This window comes from Eptatretus burgeri, chromosome 15 (genome assembly GCF_056783735.1).
Source record: "Eptatretus burgeri isolate ZD-2024b chromosome 15, Ebu_testis_v1, whole genome shotgun sequence".
NCBI classification, from domain to species: domain Eukaryota; kingdom Metazoa; phylum Chordata; class Myxini; order Myxiniformes; family Myxinidae; genus Eptatretus; species Eptatretus burgeri.
Window position 1 is genome coordinate 28,185,364 of NC_140975.1, and position 27,864 is coordinate 28,213,227.

The 27,864-nt window shown below is 42.5% G+C and overlaps 1 protein-coding gene across 6 annotated transcripts in view; it reads left to right on the plus strand.

The window, feature by feature from the left end:
- Positions 1 to 27,864, plus strand: part of LOC147011802 (zinc finger CCCH domain-containing protein 7A-like) — a 105,849-nt gene that overhangs the window by 41,824 nt on the left and 36,161 nt on the right. For all 6 annotated transcript variants that reach the window (XM_085856989.1, XM_085856985.1, XM_085856986.1 and 3 more), the window contains 6 exons: positions 1,473 to 1,736; positions 4,257 to 4,336; positions 8,154 to 8,403; positions 9,253 to 9,411; positions 14,112 to 14,314; positions 14,646 to 14,746. In XM_085856989.1, the coding sequence (XP_085713115.1) occupies positions 1,473 to 1,736; positions 4,257 to 4,336; positions 8,154 to 8,403; positions 9,253 to 9,411; positions 14,112 to 14,314; positions 14,646 to 14,746 (1,057 nt within the window). The remainder of the gene's footprint in view (positions 1 to 1,472; positions 1,737 to 4,256; positions 4,337 to 8,153; positions 8,404 to 9,252; positions 9,412 to 14,111; positions 14,315 to 14,645; positions 14,747 to 27,864) is intronic.

Here is a 27,864-nt window from a genome sequence, read left to right on the forward strand (position 1 = left end):
ATAGTGTGCATGAATGATACAGGTGTATGGGCCACAATAGCAGTGTGTTCAGTTGATGGTATTTTTGTTCAGAATGAACATGCGACGTGAGACTATGCATTGTACAAGTGCCGTTCGAGTTAGCTTTGTGTTTTAAAAATGTGTGTTCATAGAAAGCTGGCAATTTGTGCATTGATTCACTTATTTACATGTAACAAATGCATACTGTCCTTAATGGAAATGCCACAATCATTTGTTCATATCATAATTGAAATTTCTTGAATAAATATGTACCTGTGCAATGAGCCCATTTTTAGCTCACTTGCAACATAGTTCAGGTGATGTATTGGTATCACTCGCTGTCAGTCAGTCAGTATGTAAACATATTCTTCTTCTCCAAACTACACACATTATTTTTATGAAACTTAACAACCTTCATCACTAATGATGGAATAAAGTTTGTTCACAGCATTAAAAAAAAAATCAGGGAGTTGACCCCCCCCCTCTCCCCCAAAAAACAAAAAAAACGTATTTATTTACTTCTCTGTTACATATTTTGTGGGTCATCCATGCTTACCAGTGGTTCCCTGGTTCTACCAGGTGAGCACAGGGTCATTGCCCCGATTTTTATAAATATTTTTGTAGCATACCCTGAAACCGGCAGGATGGCCTTGTGGAACACATACTCGCCTCTAAGCTGTCTTGCCTGGGTTTGAATTTCGGCCTATCTATAAACAGTCATCCCGGTGTTTCACAGGCAGGTGATTCATCAATGTGTGTCGTCCTTTGGATGGACATTAAACTGGGCTTTCCCATCTGCCAAAATTGGTTGATGGACGTTAAAGATCCCAGGGTGTTCTTCACAAAGAGTTGGCGAGTTATCACCATGGCCATATTCCAAATTCCTACCATGACTACTGCTGTGAAAACAATGGCAGGACCACCCAGTATAACCCTTGCCAAGAAACTGCTTCGGCATCACTGACGCTCTGTAACATATAATGGTACATCAGAATCAGAAGCATACCCTAGGGGAGAATTTTCTTTTATAGTGATAGCTTGTTTGACTTTATCATTGTATCCTGTATTATAATAATACAATTGTTCTTTATCAATAAAATTATGAGGAAAAGCTTTATACGGCCGCTGAGTGGCTTATTGCATGTTCTTCCAGACACCTTTTAACGGCTAAAAAGACCTAATTCCACAAGGCATCAGCACCCACACATTCCCAACTTCCCTTACCCCTCCCTCCATGCAAGAATGCCAAATTTTAGCACTGGTTTTTCCCTTGTTGGGAGCATTAGTCTTGCAAGGCCAAATGTCTGCACAAATGCCCAGTTGGATCGAAAGTGGAGTCAACGTCCCGAATAATTATTTTGCGAATTCAATTCCAAGCAACATTCTGTAAATTGAATAGGATAAGGATTGGTACAAATTCTATCAACGTAAGATTTGTACAAATGTTTGAGATTTCTTGCCTTGGTGTGCAGCTGCAACCCCGAGTGCTTTTATGCCAGTCTTGCCTTCGGCTCTGCCTGTACTTGGCTCATTTTCGCAACAACCGCCACCCGTCACCTTCACTGCAACCGAGGGGATACTTCCCTCAGCAACAGTACCACCGAAGACATTGCCACCTATGGGGTGGCCTTCTGTTTCCCGAGGTGTGGCGCCTCCTCTGCCGAGTGAAAGAACAGCTCAGCAAGGCAAATCCAGGATGAATACACTGGACTCCTTTGAGAGTGATGTCCAAAATGGTGTGTTCTTTTTTTCTTTTTTTTTCTTTTTTTCACTGCTTAATTGCATGGTACAGCAGCACGGTACAGTAGCTCATCCATTTAACCCCAGCCTGAACCACTCCATATCACGTCACATAGGTTCCATCAAAAACACTTTATTTCTTACCATGCTCAAGTCTAATCCTAACTGTCACCTCCATTCGTTCATTTCACCGCCCTCTCTTCCCTTGCATGTGGAACCGTCTTGCCAAGTCCATTGGTTCACACTCTTTCCCGCAGGCCGTAAGTCTGCTGCCCACCATCACTACATGGTCTTGCCCATTTTTACCTCTAAGCTTTTCTACACCTTACGAGACCCTGTTCCATTTTTACCTGCAAGTACTCTCCTTGTGCATCTGTGCATTTTTGTTATGATTAAAATGATGCCGATTCGCCTCATTAAATATGCCAAATATGCAAATGAGAGTTGAAAAAATTTAATGACAGATTCTGATAGGCCTTGAAGAGGGGATTCCAAATATGTTTACACTATGTCTGTATTTTACCCCAGTGAGGCCTCAGAGCCCCCCAAAGTTGAAAATCACCCATTTTTGACATGTCGTAAAATGAAAACCAAAGAAGATAGACAAAAAGTGACCACAAATTCTGGAAGATATTTTAACGTTCTACAAGTTCGCCATTTACATTAATATGCAAATGTGGAGTTATTGGACTTTTTTGAGGACTTGAAAATTTGTCCAGCCTCGATTTGTCCAATGTGAAGTTTCTTTCTCTATCATGTATTGCTATGGGCTTTTCAATCCTTCATTGATACAACTTGAGGGACCCCGTAGCTGGGCCACATTGCAGACTTGAACTAACTTTCTAACTCGGAAAACCCACATCATGTGACAGGGTGATGGTGTTGAAATTTGTTAAAATGGAGGCACGCCTTGAAGCCCGGGATTACTGGTTTACCAGTTTTAATTGTTAATATTTTTGCCCTTCACTCATGTTGTCTGTTGACTCTTTGCTGCCCACCCTTTCCCCTCTCACCCCCTCCATTGTTGTTTTGTTCATCCATAAGCATTGACCCCTACATTTCAAAAAATAGTTAAGATTGACATGTTATTTCATTGCTTGCAAGTGACAATACAAAATGCAAATAAATTGACAAAGGAGCATTATTACCCTCACCGAAGGAGTGGGTATTGTGTTTGGGTCCGTTTGTTTGTTTGTTTGTTTGTCTGTCTGTCTGTTTGTCCACACAGAACTTTCGTGTTTTTTCTCCCCAACCGCTTGGCGGATTGAGATGAAATTTTCACCATAGGTGCGACTACTCATGTAGAATGTTTTAATCATAATTATGACGCCGTAGGTCACATGGTGTGGCAGTCATGTTGGAAAAACAGAAAAAAATTGGACCTCTGTATCTCTGAAACCGCACCAAGGGAAAAAATTGAAACTTAGCACATAGCAAGTACTCCTCATGCGGAATAAGTGTCATTTTGTTTTTAAATGTCATTGGTGCCTTCGTTATGATGTCTTAATTGCATCTGATCAGTATGAAAAGTTTTGAGGGTCATCTAGGGATAAAGTGGTCCACAGAAATTTTTTTGGTGATGTCATCGGTCATGTGATTCAGCAGCCATATTGTTTAAAAAGAAAAAAAAAACCTTCAAGAATCTTCTTCTCTGAAGTGGCTGAACAGATTGAGGCAAAATTTTACACGTATGACCACCTATCCATGAGGAACAGAAAGTTCTCACATATGGCATCATAGGTCATGTGGTTGGGCAGCCATATTGGATTTACGCTAAAACCGATAATAATCTTCTCCAGAACGCTGGACAGATCGACGTGAAACTTCACAATTATGATCTCGTAGTGATGCGGAATACATGTTTTAAATTTCAACTTGATCAGACACATGATCTGGCAGCAGAAATATTGAATTTTTTGATCTGGGATCTTTTTTATTTTATTTTGAATAAGGCTAAATTGGCTGTTCCTGGATAGGTTTGAGGGTAGAGGAGTAGCAGCGGAAATGTGAATCCTATCCAGATTTCTCCTGATGACTTCATCTTTGATTTTTGCTTGTTCAAGTTCCTTCTGATTACTCCAATGCAAGACTACCAATTTGGTCTTCCATTTGATTTGAAGTGAATTTATTTAAATCCCATTATACATTCAATTGATTAATAATAATAAACGTCATGGGTCAGGGTCAGGTGTCCAATCGAAGCAAGGTTGCATCAAAGCGGGACATCTTTGTACTCTGTCATCACTGCCAGCAGTTATAAAGTGGCAGTTCTAATTATGTCTCTTGTTAATTAGGTAACACACCAGTACACAAACGCTACACAAAACAAGTCCTGGCGAGGGTCTGCAATCTCTGATTGCTCTTTTTCTTGTTGGAATTGCAGAAGGGGAAAAAAGGAAAATAAATCTTGCATCAACACTTCTACAACCGTAAATGTCACAAGGGAAACTTAATTGTTCTTTTTATATGATCAATAATTAATTAATTGTCATTATTTTGAACAATTCCATTTCCAGGCCCAAGTAAACCTGCGCAGAGGGCGAAGAGCAACGAGCGCAAGGTGGTGTCTTCAATAGACAGTTTGACTCCAATCACGGTAAGCCACCTTGATCTTGTAATTCCATCCTTTTTTATCATCTAGTTACCCCACGTACATGAAGCGAAAACTGGGGTTAAGCATTTGGTTCATGTCTGTCCGTCCGTCTGTCTGTCATCAGTTTATGATCGAGGGACAGCTTATTTAAATTGAATGTTATATTTTGAACACAAATCGGAACATGAATAGAAAGACAAGTCTGCCGTTTTACCGTATATTGGCTCTGAAATTTTCCCGACCACACATGCACAGAGAGGAGTGAGATAATATTTTCACTCTGCCTGCCTGACAGTCAAATAAACCAATGTCACCCGCAGGGTGACCCGTATCTTGCCAAAAGGTGACCACGTGTGACTTCTTTAAGGTCACACTGAGGTGAACAGAGCTGCTATTCACCAGGAGCGACTCCTTGAGGAATATCTGCCTACGAGAGATTCCGATGAGAATCGTTCTACAGAGTAACCATGAAAAATATGCGTTTGCCTCATAACGTCACCAAATGACGTCATAATGTCTCAAACTTGACATGTCTAGAAAGCACTCATCGAGGTGTTAAATTTGAGGTACTACATGATATGGTTCCTAAAACTTGAAAATTTGACCTTGGAGTCAAATATGTTTGACCTTTGGTGCTAACCATGAAGGTCAAGGCGAATCGCCACCAAAAATTAATCAGCTGAGCGCCAGACCATGAACTATATTCCCATGAAGTTTGAAGACGATCCGATCAAAATTACTCAAAAAATAAGGGTTTCGTCGACTCCCCTGATTTGTGACAGTGACCTTGACCTTTGACCTTGACCTTCAAATTTTATGCGCTGAAAGGGACCTCTATAGGCCTCTGATTTGCGAAGTTACAAAAATTTCCAATGATAACTGTGCTCTGCAGTGATTTATATGTGATTACAGACAAAAAAAAACATGAAGGTCAAGGCCAATCGCCACCAAAAATTAATCAGCTGAGCGCCAGACCATGAACTATATTCCCATGAAGTTTGAAGACGATCCAATCAAAATTACTCAAAAAATAAGGGTTTCGTCGACTCCCCTGATTTGCGACAAAGTGACCTTGACCTTCAAAATTTTGTGCACTGAAAGGGACCTCTATAGGCCTCTTATATGCGAAGTTACAAAAATTTCCAATGATAACTGTGCTCTGCAGGATTTTTTTATACGTGATTACAGACAAACAAAAAAATAAAAATAAAAAAAAACACAAGCTGACTAACATATCTTGCAAAAACTTCGTTTTGGCAAGATAACATAATTGAAAATAATTCCAAACAGGATACTTACTGTTTTTAAAGGGGAACCCAAACACAATTTTTGTTTTCTTTTCTGAAAACAATTGAGAATCATTGATCGTCTAATTTGAAGGAAAAAAAATTTTGAATTTTTTTTTTTGTTACCAATCACAAAGTGTCGAAAAAAGCCCTAGTGTTGATTTTTGATTTCGCCACCGACGTCACACCCTGAAGCCATATTGATCCAAACGGCAGCTTTACATAGAAAAACAGTGCATGTCTCGCTCGGATTCAGATACTGATTCAACCATCATTTGTGAATCAATGGTTTTGAGAATGTTGAAGTGGTCATTGGGATTTTGGGGAAACGATTGGAGACAAAATTAGTCATGGAAACTCTTTCGGGGAAATTGTGGAGCCGTATTATTTTGAGCCTTGTGCGAGCGATTCAGAGGAAGAAGGCAGAAGTGTTCGTGAAGGTGAAAATGCTTGTCACATGATCACTTTAGCTCGGTGGGGTTTGATTTTCTGTTCAATTGACGTTTTATAAGGGAAGGTTTTTGTGTTGATTGATAAATAGGTTCATACATGACTCGAGCAGAAATACTCACTATCACCCGACAGTACAGCCACCGCTCAGGCAGACTCGGACACCACAGATAAAATGGGTGACGAATGCTTTGTCCCACCTTCACAGGCTGACCATGTGGTGTGTTGGTAGCTTGAGAGTTCCTCCGATCAGGCAGGAAGTATGTAATGTGACTTTCTTTAACTTGAGCTAGATATTTAGAGGTTGGAAGTTTCGAGATTTGACTAAAGAAACTTTGCTGCACTTATTTGGTCCAAAGGAGTAAGTATCTAGGCTTTGTGTAGATCTGGTTTTATACTTTCACTACTTGTTGCCGTAAGCTGTTAGCAACTTGCCGCAGCAACTTGATGTTGAAGGCTTCGTTACTGTCATTATCGGCAAATGTCACAGCCTGTCTGTCAGAGCTGTCTCGATCTGTCTGTGTGATCAGGTTGTTATGAAGCTCCACTCTCATGGTAGAATGAGATTCTGGAATGCCGGATTGGACTTTGCAAGGATTGGCATGTGTGTTTCAATTTGTTGATGTTGATCGGAGTCTATTTAACAGTTGAACTTCAGTCATTCAAACTCCTGGGTCTCACTATTAGACATGATCTTTCTTGGGCAAACTACATTTCAATGTTGGCCTCAAAAGCCAGCTGCCTACTGGCCATCATCTGTCATACAAAGTCCTTACTTGACACATGAACTCCTATCCACCTTCAAGGGCTTCATCCGCAGCTTGATGGAGTACTGCTCTCTCCTTTGGGCTGGCTCCCCTGCATCACATATTGTTTAGTTTTTTTGCTGTGGAAACCAAGGTCTTTAAGATTATTTGAATCTTCCGTGATGAAGCTGAGTCTATGGGCTTATCATTTCACCAATGCAGACAGGTCGATGGTCTGTCTTCTACCACCTCCTTTCTGGTCTTGCACCCTCTGCTCTTTCCATGCTTTGTCTCTCCCAGGTTTCTGCAAGGCTCATGCAGTCCACAATCAACCCTCTTCTGGTGAAACTACCTAAATCCAGGATCACTGCTCACCTTCACTCTTTTGTTGTGTGGAATGAACTTCAACATCCCCTTCAATCTCAGTCTTCCCTCCAGGTTTTCAAGACAGCTGTTCACCACCATCTCAGATCTCCCCCAATCCAAAACCATGATATTTTGTACCCTCATTATTAATTAACCCCCACCCAAATCTGTCGTCCTTCCAGTTTTTCCTCTGTAGAGTTTCCTTCTCCATGTATGTGTGTTTTGTATCCTATTTTTGTCTGTTTTAAGTCCTGATCCATTCAGTGTACTAGCTCTTCTGCGAGCCTTGAATATACAAAAAAAACCCAAAACTGAAACCTTTCCACCCAAACGTGCAATACAGTATTCTCTTTATTGTCAACATATGCACTATTTCTTTAAACGTATGATTCCCAACTCCACTTGATATCTATCTCTGTGCAGTGGATACAATGCTAACTGTGTGATATTAGAATTTCTCCAACAAAGCAAAACCATTCACATGGTTTAGGTCTGTGAACTCATTAGTTCCAGCATATGCTTTGATTGGGCATGTTCAGTACAAATGCTTTATTACTATAATCATTGAGATAAGGAAAAGGTCTGTTATTTATATTTTATTTTGTTATATATATATATATATATATATATATATATATATATATATATATATATATATATATATATATATATATATATATATATATATATATATATATATATATATATATTTGTTATTTATATGAAAAAAAGACATTTATCAGTTCATCAGGGATTCTGGCTATGGTTTGAAGCTTTTAGTTAGAGTGTCTCAAGATCGGCCAAGTTCAAAGCCATCCTAAAATCTACAAAGGTAACATTAATTGGGTGGTAAAACTTATTTTTTCGCAGTAATTGATTTTATTTTATTTATAACGAGGCATTTGTTTTATGGCAACAAACTATGTAATGAGTCCCCCCCCCACTCCCCTGTCATTACCTTCCTCATGTCAGCCTCCTGGATCTAGATCCTCTACACCAAAGTTGAACTGCACCACTCTGAGCGAAGGACTTGGGGCCACCGGCATTGATGGGGGTGGGGATGCAAATGACTGTGGGCGTCCAATTGGTGGTACCAGAACAGACCCGAGTCAATGTCGGCCTGTTGAGGTTGTCAGGAAGAATATGGCAATTACTTTCCATAACCCACTGCACAAGACTCATGAATTCAGGCAGGCCTGCATAGAGTGCTTCGTAAAGTCTGGTGAGCCATTGTGTCATATCTTTTTATATTTTGATCTTTGGTTTATTTATTTATTAGAAGTAGAAAATTGCATCCAATTCCTTCTATAATGATGCTGGATACAAAGAGATGAACATGGAGAGCCAATTGTTGGAGGGGAGGGTAGGGAGGGGAGGGTAGGGAGGGGAGGTAATAACTCAGCCCTGCTTGTAATCTCACTTAAATAGATATCAGCCCCATTCACACTCGGAATTGTCAGAAAGGCCTCAACTGTTGTTGTGCAAGTTTATATTGACTTTGGGGAAACATTGCAGCCAGCCTGGTGTTGGCGTAGTGGTTAGGGTAGGAAGATGCAAAGGAGGATGCAGCCCTTGCCGAACATGTTCAGGTGTGAAAGCTTTTCTCATCTCCAAGATGATTATAAAAGCATATTTCTTGACTGCAAAAAACACCTCCCATGTCCACAAACTTTTGCTGAGCAGTTAATGTGGCTTCAGATCAACAGTGACCAGCAAGATGCTTAAAATGCAATCGCAACCTCACTGCTGCAACATCCATAATGACCCTGCACCAGCAGAACCCTCCGCTGTATATACCAAACAGCAAACACCTGCTTTAGGCAGAAAGCTGTAAGCAGGGTATGAGCCAGAGAAGTCAGCACCTGTATTACTACTGGTTTGCTTGGCATGAGTTTTGATGATCCTTTTCACCTTTTGCTTTGTGTAGGAAATGCATCAAAATGTATCAAACCTTCAACATGCATTTCACCACAAGATTGCCATTATATTGAAACTGTCAGACAAGTTGTGCCAGCTGCATGCTGTTAGCTTTATGATTGTGACAGCAATTATCTGCAATCCTCCAAACTAGGACCTGGACCATTGGAATACAAACTTAAAGTTGAAGAGTGTCACCAGTGCAGAAAGGACATGCTGCTGGGGCGATCGCGAAGCAACGAGGATCTTTTTTGGAGGAAGATTAGACCCCGTCCCATGAAGAGTTACATGGGACCCTATGTGTTGTGCAAAGGTGGGGAAGGGGCTTTAACATAATCATTGATATTTGGCTTTGAATATGTGACAAAAATGAGCAAGAATTTCACCTGTGATTTAATTCAACAACTATGTCCATTACCTGTGAGTATATTACCTGTGCCATAGGTAACTGGTGTATTACAGATGCAGAGATTGGGGTGGAAGTGTTTGAGAGGTAAACTGGAAAAATCCTTTTGAGAAAAGGAAGGCAAGGGTACATGGTCTGGGTGTTTGGAAGGAGGAGGGAGAACAAAGAAAGGATGTTGAGTATAGATTGGAGTATAAAGGCCACCTCACATGAACCAACGCAATGCCGAATCTTGCACAATCTTGTTTTATCGGAGACTGCTGCAAACTACGTGACTGTCGATGGCACTATTTTTGTTAAACAAAATGGCTATGAATAAGAAATGCAGAGAGGGGACGAGAAAGGTGAAATATCTAAGCACTGCTGCTTTGGCAATAGTATTGGTATGTTGCTGATGTCATGCCAGGAGAAAGAAGCAACTGTGGGTAAAGCCTGGGATTTAGAGATGGCCAGTTCAGGGAGCATTCAACAACTTGATAGAGGAAACTTGCTGCAGAAGATAAGGGAACTCGTAATTATATTTACTAGTAAATACCCGTTCCCTCCTGGAATGTGCGAGTGCATTAAGCTCACACTCCTGATTCTTCTTCTTTAATCCCAAAAAGAAGTGCTTTTAAAACTAGCATCTTCGTTATTAAATGGACACCAATTTTTGTTCCAAGTAAATCGATTATCAGCTTTCAAATGGTACCATTTTTATTATTCCATGACAGCAAGAACAAGGTATTTGACAAACACTCTTTAATGAGGTAGTGGAGTGTGTAACTAGGTGGACAGTGAGATAAACACAACATCCAGGGGCACCATCTCAGCTGCAGAGCGAATCAAAAGAATTAATTTTAATCAAAATAATGTTAGTATTTTAGCCACAGGTAATGCAGAACTGCAATTTATATAAGCATTGAACACACGAACACACACACACACACACACACACACACACACACACACACACACACACACACACACACACACACACACACACATACACACACACACATACACACATACACACATACACACATACACACATACACACATACACACATACACACATACACACATACACACATACACACATACACACATACACACATACACACATACACACATACACACATACACACATACACACATACACACACATACACACATACACACACATACACACATACACACATATACACACACATACACACACACACACTTTGTCATTAAAAGTTTTTATCACACAATGTACATGGAATGGCATTTTTATTATTTTTGAAGGTTTGCAAAATACTGAAGAAACAGAGGTCATGCTCAGGCTACGACATTGATCTTTCATTAGTACTTTTTTGACTTTCAAAATTCACATAAACTAAAACTATTTAAAAATTGGAAGGGCAATCTTCAACGTCGCAACGTCACCAGATATGCCATCGCTCACATTATTACATCATTATACATATTTGTACCAACTTTGATTTAAATTCCTAAACCCAGATTCAAAATATTAAATAATTCTGACTGCCAGACCATGCGTCCAATCAGGTTGAAATTTTAAAACATATATTCCCCATGACGACTAGATCATAACTGTGACGTTTCACTTCGATTGATGAAGCGGTTCAAGAGAAATAATTTTTAAAAGATTTTTGTTCAATCCAACATGGCTGCCAGACCATGTCACCCATTGATTACTCTTGAACACCCTGGTATCCCCAAGACTTGGGGGAACATGTGGGTGAAGTTTCCCCTCGATCTCTCAAGCCGTTCTGGAGAAGAAGATTTTTATTGGTTTATTCTTCCGTTTTTAGAATACAATTATGATGTCATCACGAAGCCGGCCATGACATCATTAAAAAATCACACGTGTTTCCCATGGCGAGTACTTTACATGTGGCAAGTTTCATTTTTTTCCATTGAGCAGTTTTGGAGATACAGTGGTCCAAAGTTTTTCCTTTTTTACAAGGCTGCCACACCACATGACCTATGATGTCATAATTATCATTAAAACATTCTACACGAGTTGTCAATCGGATAAGCAGTTGCAGAGAATATTGACATGGATGGACAGACTGACAGGCAATATGAAAACATACAGTGCCTAGTCTATCCCATTTCAAATTTTTCACCTTTTGTTGCCTTATAGCCTGGAATTAAATTGCATTAAATCAGACTTTTTCCACCTTTATTTACACATCGTAACCCACAACTTCATTCACTCTTCTCTGTCTTACTGTTTGTCTGTCTGTTTGTCTCTCTGTGTGCAGGATATCTCAAAAAGTTGTGGATTGATTTGTATGAAACTTGATGGACACGTTGGGAGTGTGACAAAGAAGAATTGATTCAATTTTGGTGAAGAGCTTAATCTGGATCTGGATACAATATTTATTTAATTTTTAAAGTGATTCTTCACCATTGAGAGATAGGGCTAAAGGAATACATAGCATGATATATCAAAAAGTTGACAACGGATTAGGTTGAAACTTGGTGGACAGGTTGTGTGTGTGACCATGACGAATTGATTCGATTTTGGGGAAGATCCAGATTTTGATCTGGATACAAGTTATTTAATTTTTAAAGTGATTCTTCACCATTCATAGGGCCAAAAACTATATAGTACTGTATAGCATGATATTTCAAAAATGTATTGGGCCCGATATGTTCTCGTGGATTGGGCAATACATGGCGGAGGTATGCGCTCTACCAAGTGCCATTCTAGCTTCAGAGTAAATCAGCTGTTCCTGAAGGCTTCCTCTACTGGATAGTGCAATTCACAGCAAAGACTCAACCATGAGCACAAAGGAGCTTTCCAAACACCTCCAGGATTATGCTATGAGGGCACAGATTGGGGGATGGTTATAAAAATATTTCAAAGGCTTGTATATCCCTTGGAGCACAGTCAAGACAATCATTAGGAAGTGGAAGGCTTGTAGTACCACCAAGAACCTGCTTAGATCAGGCCGTCCTTCCAAACTGGATGACCAAGCAAGGAGGAGACTGATCAGAGAGGCCACCAAAAGACCATTGGCAATAGCTACATGCCTTTGTGGCAAACACTGGTCACTGTGTGCATGTGACAACGATATACCAAGCACTCCACAAGTCTGGCCTGCACGGTGGGGTGGCAAGAAATAAGCCATTGCTTAAAAAGGCCCACCTTGAGTCTCGTTTGAGGTATGCAAAAACAATCCAGAGATTCTGAAGCCATGTGGCACAAGTTTTCTGGTCTGATGAAACCAAGATGGAACTTTTTGGCCTAAATACAAAACGTTACGTTTGGCACAAACTCAACACAGCACATCACCCAAAGAACACCATCCCTACTGTGAAGCATGGTGGTGGCAGCATCATGTTATGGGGATGTTTCTCACCAGGGACTGGGGCACTCATCAAGATAGAAGGGAAAATGGATGAAGCAAAATACAGAAAAATCCTTGAGGAAAACCTGCTGTCCTCTGCAAGAAAGCTCAAATTGGGACAGAGGTTCACCTTTCAGCATGATAACGACCCGAAGCACACAGCCAAAGCTACATTGGAGTGGTGAAGGAACAAAAAGATAAATGTCCTTGAGTGGCACAGTCAGAGCCCCAACCGAAATCCAATCAAAAAATCTGTGGCATGATTTGAAGATTGCTGTCCATCAACGCTCCCCACACAACTTGACTGAACTTGAACAGTTTTGCACAGAGGAATTGGAAAATATTGCCCAATCGAGGTGTACAAAGTTGGTAGAGACCTATCCCAACAGAATCACACCTGTAATTGCTGTCAAAGGTGCTTCCATCAAGTATTAACTCAGGGGGGTGGACACTTATCCAACCAAGATATTCTGGTTTTGTGTTTTCAATTAATTTTCTGAAATTTGTAGAATTTCTTTTTCATTTGGAAGTTGTGGGTTGCGATGTGTAAATAAAGGTGGAAAAAGTCTCATTTAATGGAATTTAATTCCAGGCTGTAAGGCAACAAAAGGTGAAAATTTTGAAAGGGGGTGTAGACTTTTATCGTGTGTGTGTGTTTGTGTGTGTGTGTGTGTGTGTGTGTGTGTGTGTGTGTGTGTGTGTGTGTGTGTGTGTGTGTGTGTGTGTGTGTGTACACATGTACATATACATAATATACACCATTGTCTGTGCATCATCCCTGTATCACTGCATCTGTCTCTGCGCCACATATGATATGATGCCACGGCCGGAAGCTACTGAAAGCTGAAGTTTAATTGGTCAATACATTGTGCCGTGTTGGCAATTGTCAGAGACCGCTGCACACAACTAAATATCGTGCTGTTGTCGCCAATAACTCCTTGTCAAAGTTGAACATATTTAACTTTTACGAGTGTTGCCGACGCACCTGAAAATGAGTTGAATTAAATGGCTATTGTCAACCACCGCACATTACACGATTATTACAAACTTTCACCAACTGAGCTGTCATTGGAAATTCCTTAATTAATGTATGCATAAAATGTTGATATCCTCTTGCTGACAATACTTATAGCAGAATTTGATTTCTCTCCAGACATTTTCTTTTCAATATAACATTGAACCTCTTTTCAACCCCTAGCTTGCTCTCATGGAATCTTCAACCGAGAATCATTTTTCTCTCATTGTTTTCTCATGTGCCAGAGGTCGTGGCAGGACACACCTGTCGTTTTGAGGACAACTGCTCGTTCGCATACAGCCAGGAGGAAATAGACGTGTGGACCTTGGAGCGCAACGGTGAATTTTGCCGTCGCACCATGTTTGAGCCCGTGGACCTTTCATATAGCGAACAGACAGTCACTTCACTGCTGCAGGAGCATGGTGGTCTCTTCATGTTTCTCTGTGAAGTATGTCACAGTCGTGGCTGCTGTTTGGAATGTTCTGAATTATCCGAGCGATCGGTGTAAAGAAATGTCAAAACGTCACAAGTTATATTCTCATGTCTTTAAACCTTCTTGTGCCATGATTTGGTGCCTCGTATTGCATGTAGACAGCTTACCTTCAAGCAACTGGATGTGTTTTCATCTTTCGTGCCATTCCTTTTTATTTAGTTTACTGCCATTATTTGTTGTACCTTGCTCTATTATGTTGTTCATTTGGATCAAATAATCCAAATGTATGATTTATTTTCTGTATGAGGTCAACATATCCTCCCCCACTTCTTTATTTGCACTGCAGGTGTGCTTCGATGCAAACCCGAGAGCCATCAGTAAACGAAACAAGGATGATGTAACACACTGTGTCAATCCAAATGCCACACATAACTTTGATGAACACAAGTAGGAAACCTTTTTCACACCCTTCAAAGTTGTTTTTTATGGTAATATTATGATGCATGGATGCAGCTGCGTATTTGGTTTTAAAAATGTTTTGGTTATCTCCATTTTGTTATCGGGCACTTTCATTGGCCCTTCTTTGCACTCTTTTTTTTTTTGCATGCCGAGTCTCGGCTCATGAAAGAGCTGGAACACAGAACAGATCAGGACGCAACTTAACAAAAGGAAAGCAGAAAGAGATGGGGAAATGCCAACAGCAAAGCCGAGGGACAAAATAAACAGACACGGACAACAAGGGATGTGCGGGTAAGGATGAGGGGTAGGGGAAATGCAGACGGTGGATAAGATGGATACAGAAGCAAAATTGGTGGGGGAGGTGGTGGTTTTAATGGCTGTATAAAAGATAATAGTTTTGGATAGGGGATGATCTGAGATTGTGGTGAACAACTGTCTTGAAGACTTGGTAGGAAGAATGAGATTGAAGTGAGTGTAGAAGTTGGTTCCACAGGTGGGAAAAAATGAGGAATGAATGAGTGGAAGTGAGCAGTGATTCTGGATTTAGGTAGTTTCACTTGAAGGAGGTTGATGGTGGAACACTTGTGCCCTGAAAAAAACGAGGGGGGGGTATAAAGCACAGAGAGGACAGAGAGTGAAACGCCAGGAAGAGGCAGAAGATGACAGAGAGACCACCGACCTGTCTGTTATGGCAAAGTGAAAGGCCCAGAGAATCAGCTTCATCATGGGAAATTCCAATGATCTTTAAGGACGAGGTTTCCAAGGTGTTGGGCAGGGGTGCCAAGCCAGAGGGGAGAGCTGTATTCCATCAAGCTGTGGAGGAAAGCCTTTTAGGTGGATAGGAGTTCAGGTGTGCCAAGGAAGGACTTTACACGATGGAAGAAGCCCAGTCAGCGACTGACTTTGGAGGGTAACTTTGAAATGTGGTTTGCCCCAGAAAAATCATGTCTGGGAGTGAGAGCCAAGAGTTTTAATGACTGAACCTCTTCAAGAGTGTTGTTAAGAAAGTAGAATGAGAGGGTTTGCCGTATGGTCCTTTCAGGATATATATGGTCCTTTCAGCGTATTTTATTATCGTGATTTGTTTCAGTGGCTGTTGAACTGCACTTATGCAGCTATAATTGTGTTCATAGCAGTTTTAGCGGGTATTTGTGTTCGTTTATTGAAAGAAGCAGGGGGGAGGCCTCTTGTTAAGTTTAGCGTTAAATCAGTTGGGGCCTTGGGAGTATGGGGGTGAAAAAGGGTATATATAGAGACCGAAGGAGAAAGGAAGAGGAGCTCATAAAATGTGATAGTTGCTCAATGTGGGCCACGTCAACAATGGGGGAAGCAGAGGGTTCTTAACCGCTGTCACACCTTGACGATTTAGCCAGCGTATGCCGATTTATGAAAAATTTGTCGAAAACGCTAGCACACGTCGAATACGTTATGGGTACATTTTGTATACGTTAAGAGCACGCTGAAAAACACTGCCATACGTCGTAGTACGCTGGCTTTAAACGTTGTACTTTTGGGTTGTCCTCAAATTTTTGCATGCTTGAAATTTTACGACGTATGCCGGCGTATGACTCGCACGTTCCGCTACGCTGGCCATAAGTTGTAGGCACGTTATGCGATCGTTGACACACGTCGACACACGTTACTTGTAAGTTACTCATAAGTCGAAACACGTCGAGGTAATGTTTAGCGTACCCGAAACTTATTTCTAACCTATGAGTAACGTTTTGTAAGCACGCTACACGAACGTTGTTCACACTTCGTAACACGTTACTTGAAAGTTCCTCATACGTCGAAACACGTCAAAGTAATGTTTAGGGTACCCGTGACTTATTTATAACCTATGAATAATGTGCTTGGGAATTATTTGTAAAGCATGTCCTATGCACAAATACGTATGTAGACGTATTTGACGTCTTCAGGACGACCACAGAACTTACTGAACGCGTTTCTAACTTACAGATACCGTATAATGGCGTATTGGCAGCGATTAGGGGAATTTGTATATAAAAAGGGGCTTTGCAGGAGGAACCCGTCTCTTTTTTTAGACTTCGTGGTGAGTACATGTCCATGTCATTCCGAGAGATGGGGGATACGGCAAGGCTGAGACGACAATACCTACTTGTCCTCGAACATCAACATGACCTCATCGAGTTGACACTGCACCAGTTGCGTGCCAATAGAGACGGGAGAAGAAGACTTGAACGGAGGAGAAGGAACTGGGTCAGACCATGGATCGGGAGGCGACGCCATTATGGCATATATGACCAGCTCATGGTGGAACTCCGGAACGTGGACCATGCATCCTTCATCAACTTCCTGCGAATGCCCCCAGCGATGTTCGACGAGCTGCTAGCCAGAGTGGGTCCAAGGATAACCAAGCAGTACACCTTCAGCGATCCGCTTGAGCCTGGCATGAGGCTGGCACCGAGCCTGCTGCTGTTGGTGCCATGACTGCAGTGCTGTGGAAGCGATTTAACTCGTTCAATGAAAACAATTTCAATTGCCGAGCACCAGCGTCCAAAAACAATAGGCGAGTGACAGGCATTTATTAAAAGTGAAGTTGCAGCCTATGAATAGAAAACCTCACGTAATCGTCGACGATACGCTGCCACGCTATGCATACGTTAGACTATCGTTGGGCATAGGTTGTGGACGCCTAAAACACGCTAATCAATCGTTGGTATAACTTATCTATAAGTTATCGAAGCGTTCTGTGTTCATTACTAGTACATTATGCATTTGTCCAAGTCGTTTTGAATACTTTAAAAACTGAAACAAAAAAAATAGTTCATCGTGGGAATGAGAAAAAAAAAATTAGCCGAAAAGAACATCGAACAATGGTGCAAAGTAGTCTTCTATTCGTGGACGCAACGAGGATCCATCATCACCCACACCCTCCCCATCACGCTCACCTACTACTACTGACATGGACCTACTACTGATACTACTGACATTGACATCTACTCAACATGGAGTCTGGAACACTGACGGGTTCCTCTTGTGAAACCCATTTTTATATACCAATTCCCCTAAACGCTGCCAAATCGCCATTATACGGTAGATGTAAGTTAGAAACACGTTCAGTAAGTTCTGTGGTCGTCCGGAAGACGTCAATCAAATTCGTCTACATACGACAATGTGCGTTTGAGATACATTACACATAGGTTCAAAGCACTCTACTCATAGGTTCAAAGCACGTTACTCATAGGTTAAAATTAAGTTTCGGGTATGCTAAACATTACTTCGACTTATGAGTAACTAATAAGTAACGTGTGTCAACGATCGCGGAGCGTACCGAGAACTTATGCCACCGTATGCGGAACTTGTGAGCCATACTTCGAGTACGTCGTAAAATTTTCAGCATGCTTGAAATTTCACGACATACTCTACGTACCACGGAATATGACAGCGTACTTCCTCGTTTTTCAGTGTGCTCCTAATGTATACACAACTTACCCATACCGTATTCGACGTGTGCCAGCGTTTTAGACACATTTTTCATAGGTCGGCATACGCTGGCTATATCGTCAAGGTGTGACTGCGATGTCGACACTTCCAATTTTCAGGCGGTTATGATTTAAATCGGCGTGCGGCAGCTTTTAACAGAGAACGCCAAGAGTTCGTCGGCGATACGTGCAGCGCGCTTATGCCGAAGTTAAACTATTGTTGGGCATAGGTTGTGAATGCCAACAACAGGCTAAGCATTCGTTGGTATAAGTTATCTATAAGACAACAAAACGTTCTGTGCCTGTTACTAATATGTTATGCATACGACCAACACGTTATGAATACGACCAAAACTTTTTTAAAAACCTCAAAACTTCAGCGTACGCCAACGTTTTACATACATTTTTATACGTTGCCATTGCTGGCTAAAACGTCAAGGTGTGACGGCACCTTTAATGTTGTATGAAGTGTGAGGAAATAGCCCACTTGAGGATGGTTATTACAAGGTTGAAGGAATGCATCGATAATTTGCAGCAAGTAGCAGAATGTGAAAAATTTGTCGATAATAGTTGGTTACAGTTGTGGTGTGAGATTGCTGAGGATATTGGCAGTGGTGGAGGTGCAGCGGGGGCAAGCAATGGTGACGGTGCAACGGGAGCAGACGGTGGTTATGGTGCAGCGGGGGCAGGCGGTGATGGTGCAGCGGGGGTAGGCAACGGTGATGGTGCAAAGGGGGCAGACTGTGGTCATGGTGCAGTGGTGGTGACAGTGCGGCAAGGGGCAGGCAGTGGTGACAGTGCAGCGGAGGCAGGCAACGGGGGCAGACGGTGGTCATGGTGCAGCGGGGGCAGGCGGTGGTGACGGTGCAACGGGAGCAGACGGTGGTCATGGTGCAGCGGGGGCAGGCGGTGGTGACAATGCGGAAGGGGGCAGGCGGTGGTGACGGTGCAACGGGGCGGGCGGTGGTGACAGTACAGCGGAGGTGGGGCGGGAGGTGGTGGAGGTGCGGCGGGGGCGGGCAGTGGTGGAGGTGTTCAAATTCAAAAGGTCATGTGGTAAGGGAAGAGTATTGATTATTGGGGAATTTTTAACTTGCCAGGGATAGATTGGGTCCAGGAACAGGGAAAGGGCAGATGAGGATTTCCTAGTTTTAGTTCAGGATTGCTTTGTAACCCAGTTTGTTGATAAGCCCACGAGGGGGAGTGCAGTGTTAGACCTTTTAAGTAACGATCCCAATATTGTGGAGGAGGTGGAGGTAGGGGAGCATTTTGGATCAAGTGACCTTAACATTGTGTGTGCAAAGATTCTGTTGAGGGTTAGAGTTCAGGATAGTAAGGTAAGGCTAATAGATTTCAGGAAGGCAAACTTTGAGGGTATGAGGAGAGAGTTGGGTGATGTCGAGTGGGAGAAGCTAACAACTGGACAATCTGCATTAGAAAAATGGGAAATCTTCAAGGAGCAAATGTGTAGAGTGCAGAGTAAGTACATTCCATTGAGGTGTAAAACTACAAGTAGAAAGAGACCAGGGTGGTTGAGTAGTGAGAAAAAGAATGCTGTTATAGTCTAGGCGATGGGTGCAAATTACAGGTAGAATTGCTCAGTAAGTGATAAAAGCATGAGACTTGGCACAATTATTCTTCAACCCATACTGATTATTTTCAAGGGTGGAGCCATTGAATACAGCATGTTCCTTAGCAACGGTTGCAAGGTAACAAATTTACCCTAGCAACGGGCTTTTTAAGCCTATTTACTACATTCGGAAAGGTTGGTGCTGTGTTACAGAACATCAGAACTATCAGTAGACATGTTTTAAAGACTATTAGTGTCATCAGAAAACAAAACCACAATAATTGGTGTCACCACAAAACAAATTAGCATTTGTTTTGTTGCGAGGTAATGGATAAATAATACCAACTGTCTATGTATATATTGTTACGAATTCGCGCCCGCCGGCGTGCGATCGGCCACGTAACTCGAATCGCGACCGCGTCGCCCACCGGACGGACAATTCAGTCGTGACCCTCCGGGAACTACTGCCAAGAGCCAGTCACGGGTGGGGGTTTAACCTCACCACAACTCAGTCTGCATTCTACCCGCGCGAAATAGGGTCCGATTGCCGAATGGTAGATTTACCTAAGTATTTGCGCGGATAGCGTACCGAGGAGTTGTACCACGCCACAGGTCGGCTCCGGACATGAACCGCTTAAGCGGCTCGTTCCGTACTACAGGGATAACCGAGCGGAGTTATCGTCGACCTTGACGGTTCCGATTAATCACCGGGTGTTTTAAAACCCACTATCAATCCCTTACGTGATACAAGATGGAGAGTCAATTAAAAGGAGACGAAGCAAAGCGGGAAACAGTTCAACAAGCAAGCACTTTATTACACAGACAGACAAGCACGTATTCACAGCCATACAGTTTTTCTACAGTCAAAGAAAGAACAAAAGCAAGAATGAAAGCAAGAACTACAACCGAATATGACTTGCACGGGCACACTTACACAGTTCTACTTTTCCAGACTGGCGCCACACACATACATACACCAAAAGCAAAGAAAAGAAAAGTAGTGACTTCCCTGCGCGCGTCGAGTCCTCCTCCCGTGACCTCAGCTCTCAGCTCCTCCGGCGTGGTCGGTGAGCTCGTGCTTCACGCCGGCACGTGTTGGCCGCTCGACGCCACGGACGGGGTTTCCGGCGCTATCTCAGCGCGGATAAAGGGGGTGAAAACCGTTGATGCTTGGGGTCGGGAGAGGGGAATGGCAGATGCTCCGTCCCGCCAGCGTGATTTTGGGACCGCACCGACACAAGACCTTGGCACCGACAGAAGACCAGACCAGACCAGACCACCAGGCGAGACGAGCCAAGACGAACGACAAGACCAGCTCCAGGACGAAGAGGGCGAACTACCCCGTGTGCGCGCCTTTATAGACCGAGGGGGGGTGTGTATGCAAATTCCCTGATCAAAATGCATTTGGAGGCGGGGCCACGCCACCCCTTGGTCAGCCATTGGTTGGGCAAAAAGGGGGCGTGAGCCTCTGTTGATCCGCATTTCTGCCCAAACGGAATTAACATACACGCGCTTGGAGGCGGGGCCAAGCCGCCCCACGCTCGCCCATTGGACGGAGTAAAAGGGGGCGTGAAGCTCCCCCGATCCGTTTTCTCCCAAGAAAGGCTGCCATTCGCACTCGCGGCTCGACGCGTTCGGCACCAATCGCCGAACGGGCCCTAGACAGCCCGACGTTCAGTGTTCACAGGTGGTGCGGTTGCTGGTTGTGAAGGAGAAAGGCGAAGGTGGTGGGAGGTTTGCCGCGGTGGTTGGGCCGTTGTTGGGCATCTTTAGAGAATGGCGGGTGAGGCGATGCTTGTGGGGTTGGGTTGTGGAGGTGAAGGTCGTGGCGGTTTGGTGGAGTTGTTCGGGGGCGTTGTTGATAGTGGCGATTTGGTTGTTGGGGTGGTGTTTGGTCCAAAATAACGACAGCAAAAGAAAAACGGCTAACTGAAGAATCGCAGCCCGAATGGATCACATATATTCCCTCTATACAACGGGTTTAGGCTAACGACGCATGAACTTACCGATATATCTCACCTGAGGACCCTTTATGGTGTAATGCGAATTTCCACAGCCGTAACAATATTTATCCTCTATTTGTAAATGATGCTTCTACTTCACAATGCCTTATGGCCTACAGAAGAGGAATGTTTTGGGTAAATAGTCTATACAAGTTGTCATAATTGTTATCAAAAAGTAACAAAACATTAAATATTTAGTTGCTTAGTAACCTATTTACCATGGCAACCATCTGAGTACACATAGACTACCTGTGAACACGGGATTCACTTAACTCATTAACTCAACTTAAACATAAGTCTTGTTATCAATAGAAGACCTTCTTCCTGGAAATATAATGAAAGCAATGGTATTTTACACCATACATCAAATCAAAACATTGTTGCTACACAATACATTCATGGTAGCAACCAGCAACTAGCAACTGTCAATTATGTTGTCACCTTGGACTTTCTTTGGACCTTCGCCATAGCTTTAAGCATTGTCACAATCTCTCTTGCATCTGCAGTAAACAGTGCATTGTAAGTGCGCTCGTACACATTTGCAGTCTTTACACCTGCTCCTCCATGCACACTTCAGCAGCTCTGGGCAGGATGCACTGGCTTCTGGCAGATTTGTCCACAGGGGCTTCCACTGTTCTGGGCAAGTCCATCCCCACTCAGCAGGAGAGGGTAACTGGCGATATGGCATGGTAGTACGCCCCCAGTAGTGCCCACCTTGCAATACTGCCCTCCTGATATGTTGCTGTAGGGCAGCCTTGGTGGGAGGAAGGGCTGACATCTGACGCCCTTTGCGTGTGAATAGAAGCTTCCTAACTTCGTTGATTGAGACACATGTTGATGTCCTGTCATAGAGAAGGATAGTGAAATACTCTAGGGAAGCTTCTCTCTCTTCAGATATTTGCCTTGGTGAATCGTGCAGCTCAAAGAAGGCTCTCGTGAACTCATCATGTGTTTCCACACTTTCCATTGATGGGTAAAGTTATAGATAATAAAATACGTTGTAATTGATAAGTAAAATTGGTCAGCAGGCATCTTTTGTGCTGGTTGCTAAGGAAAATATGTTGCCTAGCAACTGAAATTAAGCCTTGTGTTGTTGACAATTGCTACAAAGTGATGTTTATATGAAAATTTAAGTTGTAGATATTAAAATACATTATAATCATTTAATAAAATTGGTCCACAGTCATCCTCTGTGCTGGTTGCTAAGGAAAATATGTTGCCTAGCGACCGTTGCTATGCTATATACAGTTCACATTGGCTCCACCCCTGAAAACGTTTAGAATGTTGTGTTGAACATCTGTGCAAAGTTTCATGCTTTTATCACAATCTGGATACCCTGGATATGCTGCTTATGCTCTCCCATTAATGGATGGAGGTCCTCAATGCCAGACAGGAAATCCGAGCCGTATCCCTGGACATATCACGTGCTTTTGACACAGTCTGGCACCCTGCACTACTCACCAAACTCTCTTCCCATGGTATTCAAGGCCATCTCCACTCATGGCTCGCAGACTTCCTCTCCTGTCGCAGTCAACGTGTGGCCCTAAATGGAGTTCTTTCAGCCCCTCTTCCTGTGCAGGCTGGAGTTCCTCAAGGTAGCGTTCTGGGCCCTGTTCTTTTTCTGGTTTTCATCAATGATCTCTCGGACTCTCTGGAAAATCCTCTATTTCTCTTTGCCGACGACTCCACCCTCTGCCGTACCATCTGTCATCCCTCAGACCGGCAAGCAGCAGCTTCTTCGCTCACTGCAGATCTGGATAAAATCACAAACTGGTCCAACACGTGGAACATGTCTTTCAATCCAGACAAATCTCACACTCTCACTATGTCTCTTCGAAAGGACCGTTTAGAAAACCCCCCATCCACTTTCTCAACAATCCTCTGGAAGAAGTCTTTTCTTTCAAGCTTCTGGGTCTCACTATCTGCCATGACCTTTCCTGGGAAAGTCACATTTCCAACCTCGCCTCAAAAGCCAGTCGCCGACTGGGAATCCTCCGTCGTGCAAAGTCCTTCCTCGGCCCTCTTGAGCTCCTGACCACTTACAAAGCTTTTGTCCGTAGCCTGATGGAGTACTGCTCTCCCCTCTGAGCTGGTGCTCCTGCCTCCCACCTTTCTCGGCTTCACGCTGTCGAAACCAGGGTATTTAAGATCATCGGCATCTCCCGCAATGAAGCTGAGTCTTTGGGCCTCTCACTCAATCACTGCAGGTTGGTTGGTGGTCTTTCTTTCTTCTACCGACTCCTCTCCAGCCTTGCCCCCCCCTGCTCTCTCTGCGATTTGTCCCCACCACATTTCCACAGGGCGCTCAAGGTCCGCCATCAACCCCGTTCTGGTAAAACTACCAAAATCACGAATCACTGCTCATCTTCACTCTTTCATTCCTCTTTTTTCACGCCTTTGGAATAAACTTCCTCACTCTATTCTTTCCCATTCTTCCCTCCAGGCTTTCAAAACAGCTGTTCACCACCACCTCTTATCTTCCCCCATCCAAATCCTCGATCTTTTCTACCCCCGATAATCCACCCAAGCCCACTTCCTTCAATTCCCCTGCTTTCCTTCCTGAAAGTCCCTGTAATGTCCATCTTCTCTTCGCCATGTTCCCCGTCCCATCCCCATCCCTCTCCCTTCCACAGTTCACCTAATGTGTCTGTTCCCCACTGTTTTGTCCCTTCCACTCCCGCCCCTCTTGTCTCATGCCTCCTTGCTGTGATTTGTGTGTTAGCTCTCATACGAGCCTCGACCAAGGTATACAAAAAAAAAAAAAAAATCTGAACTATTTTTTTCACCCCTCGCCTTGACTATTAAGAAGCAGAAGGCATTTATTACGTTTAAAATAACAGGACTGGAGTTAGATTTATATCACTATCAAAGTAAACAGAGGCAAGTTAAATAAATAACTTGGCAAGCCAAAAGAGAGCATGAGAAGGACATGGCTAAGAATATTAAACATAACTAGAACTGCCACTTTATAACTGCTGGCAGTGATGACCGGGTACCCAGTCCGTCCGCCTTTGACACAACTGATACAACATGAGACTTAAATCATAGTCGCAAAGTTTCGCATTTATCAGATAAGCGGTGCCAGAGAAAACATTATTTAATGGTGATACAAACACAGGCCTGCTTCGAGACGACGCGGAACAGACGAGTTACGAACTGGGCAGCACAAAGCGTTCAATTTCCTCATTACTGGCTTCCAGATTCAAATAATTAAATAATTCTGGCTGCCAAACCGCGTGACCGATCAGGTTGAAATTTTAAATGTTTGTTTCGCATGTCGGCTAAATTACAAATCTGAAATTTCGTATATATAGAAGCAGCGGTTCCAGATTAAACATTAATTAATATTTATCCTTCAATCCAAGATGGCGGCCAAACCATGTGACTTGTGATGTCATAATTTTCACCACATGTGCAAACACGATCGGAGACGATAAGTGCAAATTTTCGCTTCGCTAGGTTAAGCAGTTCCAGAGAAAACATTATTTAATATTTTTCTTAAAACCAACATGGCTGCCAAACCCTGGGCCCGATCCCGTTGAAATTTCAAACCCTCATTCCGCATGACTATTCCACCATAAAGGTGATGTTTCACATTTATTGATGCAGTAGTTCCAGAGTAAACATTAATTAATATTTTTCCTTCAATCCACTATGGCTGCCAAACGTTGCGTCGTACCTCAAAAGGGGGTGAGAACTTTTTATTCGTCATGGAGAGGCGGTCATAGTGGTGGAGTTTCGCCTGGATCTGTTCAGTCGTTTCAGAGAAAAAGACATTTTAAGATATTATTTTTCAATCCAAGATGGCTGACGAACCATGTGACCTATGACATCACAAATTTATATTCTGCTTCCAACTGGGTATTGGAACACGTTTGTGAAGTTTCGTGTTAATCGGTAAAGGTGCGTTTTTCTATCCAAGATGGCCGCCAAACCATGTGACGTGTGACGTCATAATTTTTAGCATGCGTGCATACACAATGGTGGATGATAATTGCAAATTTTCGATTCGTTAGGTTAAGCGGTTCCAGAGAAAACATTATTTAATATTTTTCTTAAATCCAACATGGCGGCCAAACTGTGTGACTTATAAATTCGAAATTAACAAACTTATATCGCCTACCTGTCCCGAATATAGTTCTGAAATCTCCCCTTCCTCGGACCAGCGCTTCTGGAGAAGAAGATGTTTGAAGGTTTTAGGGTTTTTTCAAGATGGCCGCCAAACCATGTGACCGATCAAGAAGAAATTAACAAACTTGAGAAAGGACCTCATGGGGAATATATCTGTGAAGTTTCGTCTTAATCTGTCTTGCCCTTCTGGAGAAGAAGATTTTTAAAATTTATTCATTTTCAATCCAAGATGGCTGCCGAACCTTGTGACCTATGATATCATAAATTTAAATTCTGCTTTCCATCGTCGACCCGAACAAGTGTGTGAAGTTTCGTGTAAATCGGATAAGGTCTATTTTTCTATCCAAGATGGCCACCAAACCATGTGACTTCTGAGGTAAAAATTTTTTACCATGTATGCAGAGTTGAGGGAGGAAGGCACTTGCAAATTTTCGCTTCGATGGCTTATGAAATTCCAGAGAAAACATTATTTAATATTTTTCTTAAATCCAACATGGCGGCCAAACCATGTGACCTATCACTTCGAAATTAACAAACTTGCATCGCATACATGTCACGAATATAGTTCTGAAATCTCGCCTTCATTGGACCAGCGCTTCTGGAGAAGATGTTTGAATGTTTTAGGGTTTTTTCAAGATGGCCGCCAAACCATGTGACGTATCAACAACAAATTAACAAACTTGAAAGAGGACCTCAGGGGGAATGTGCCTGTAAAGGTTCGCCTCAATCTGCGCAGCCGTTCTGGAGAAGAAGATTTTTTTTAAAAAAAACACTAAAAAACAAGATGGCGGCCGAAATACGTCATCAATGACGTCAAGAAAAACATTTTCGTCGGTGATTTTAGGCGTAGATGATGCTCAAAATTTTTCAGATTTTTCCTATACAGCGTTCTACTTGACGAATTTTCACCGGTATATCGCTTCACCTATGATGTCACGAAAAATCACACGTGTTCCCGATAGGGAGCTTAGTAAAATGTATCAAACGAAAAATTTTTCCATTGCACGGTTTCCGAGATACAGATGTCCAAAGTTTATCGCTTTTTTCAAGATGGCGACCGTACCACGTGACCAATGACGTCATAATTATAACGTGATTGTGCTATCAAAAAAGATACATACTATGGTGAAAATTTCCTGTCGATCGGACTTAGTGTCCCAGAGAAAATGATTTTTAAAGCGAAAAAGGGTGCAAAATGCCGGCGGAAAAATAATAATAATAATGTATAATGCGTAATAATAATAAACAGAAGAAAAACAATAGGGTACCCTGTACTCACAGGGTACCCTAATAACAAGGCTTTCTTTAAGTATATCAGGGGAAAAGAACAGGTTACGACCAGTGTGGGTCCATTGAGGAATAGCACTGGGAGAGTGGTTGGTGATGAAAGTGAGATGTCAGGCTTATTAAACAGGTATTTTGCTTCAACTTTTACACAAGAACAGTCAGGAGAATTGCCAGTGGCTGAGAGTATTTATCAAGGAGATGAGGAATGGCTTTTACAGAAGATCCAGGTTGGAGTGGAGGAAGTAAAGGAACAGCTAGGTAATCTAAGAGTAGATCAGGCTCCGGGTTTTAGATAATATGCACCTGAGAGTATGGATGGAGGTGGCTGAACAAGTAAGCGAGATGTTAACGGATATTTTCAATATTTCACTGGAGTCAGGACAGGTACCGGAGGATTGGAGAGTAGCAAATGTAACACCATTATTTAAGAAAGGATCCAGAGAAGAATTGGGAAACTATAGACCTGTTAGTTTGACTTCAGTTGTGAGGAAGGTGTTGGAGACATTAATTAAGGACCAGATGAGAAACCATTTCAATAAATACAAACTAATTAAAGGTAGTCAGCATGGGTTTACCAAAGGTAGTTCCTGTTTAACAAATCTTTTAGAGTTCTATGAAGCAGTGGATGAGGGAAAGGCAGTGGACATAGTATATCTCGACTTTAAGAAG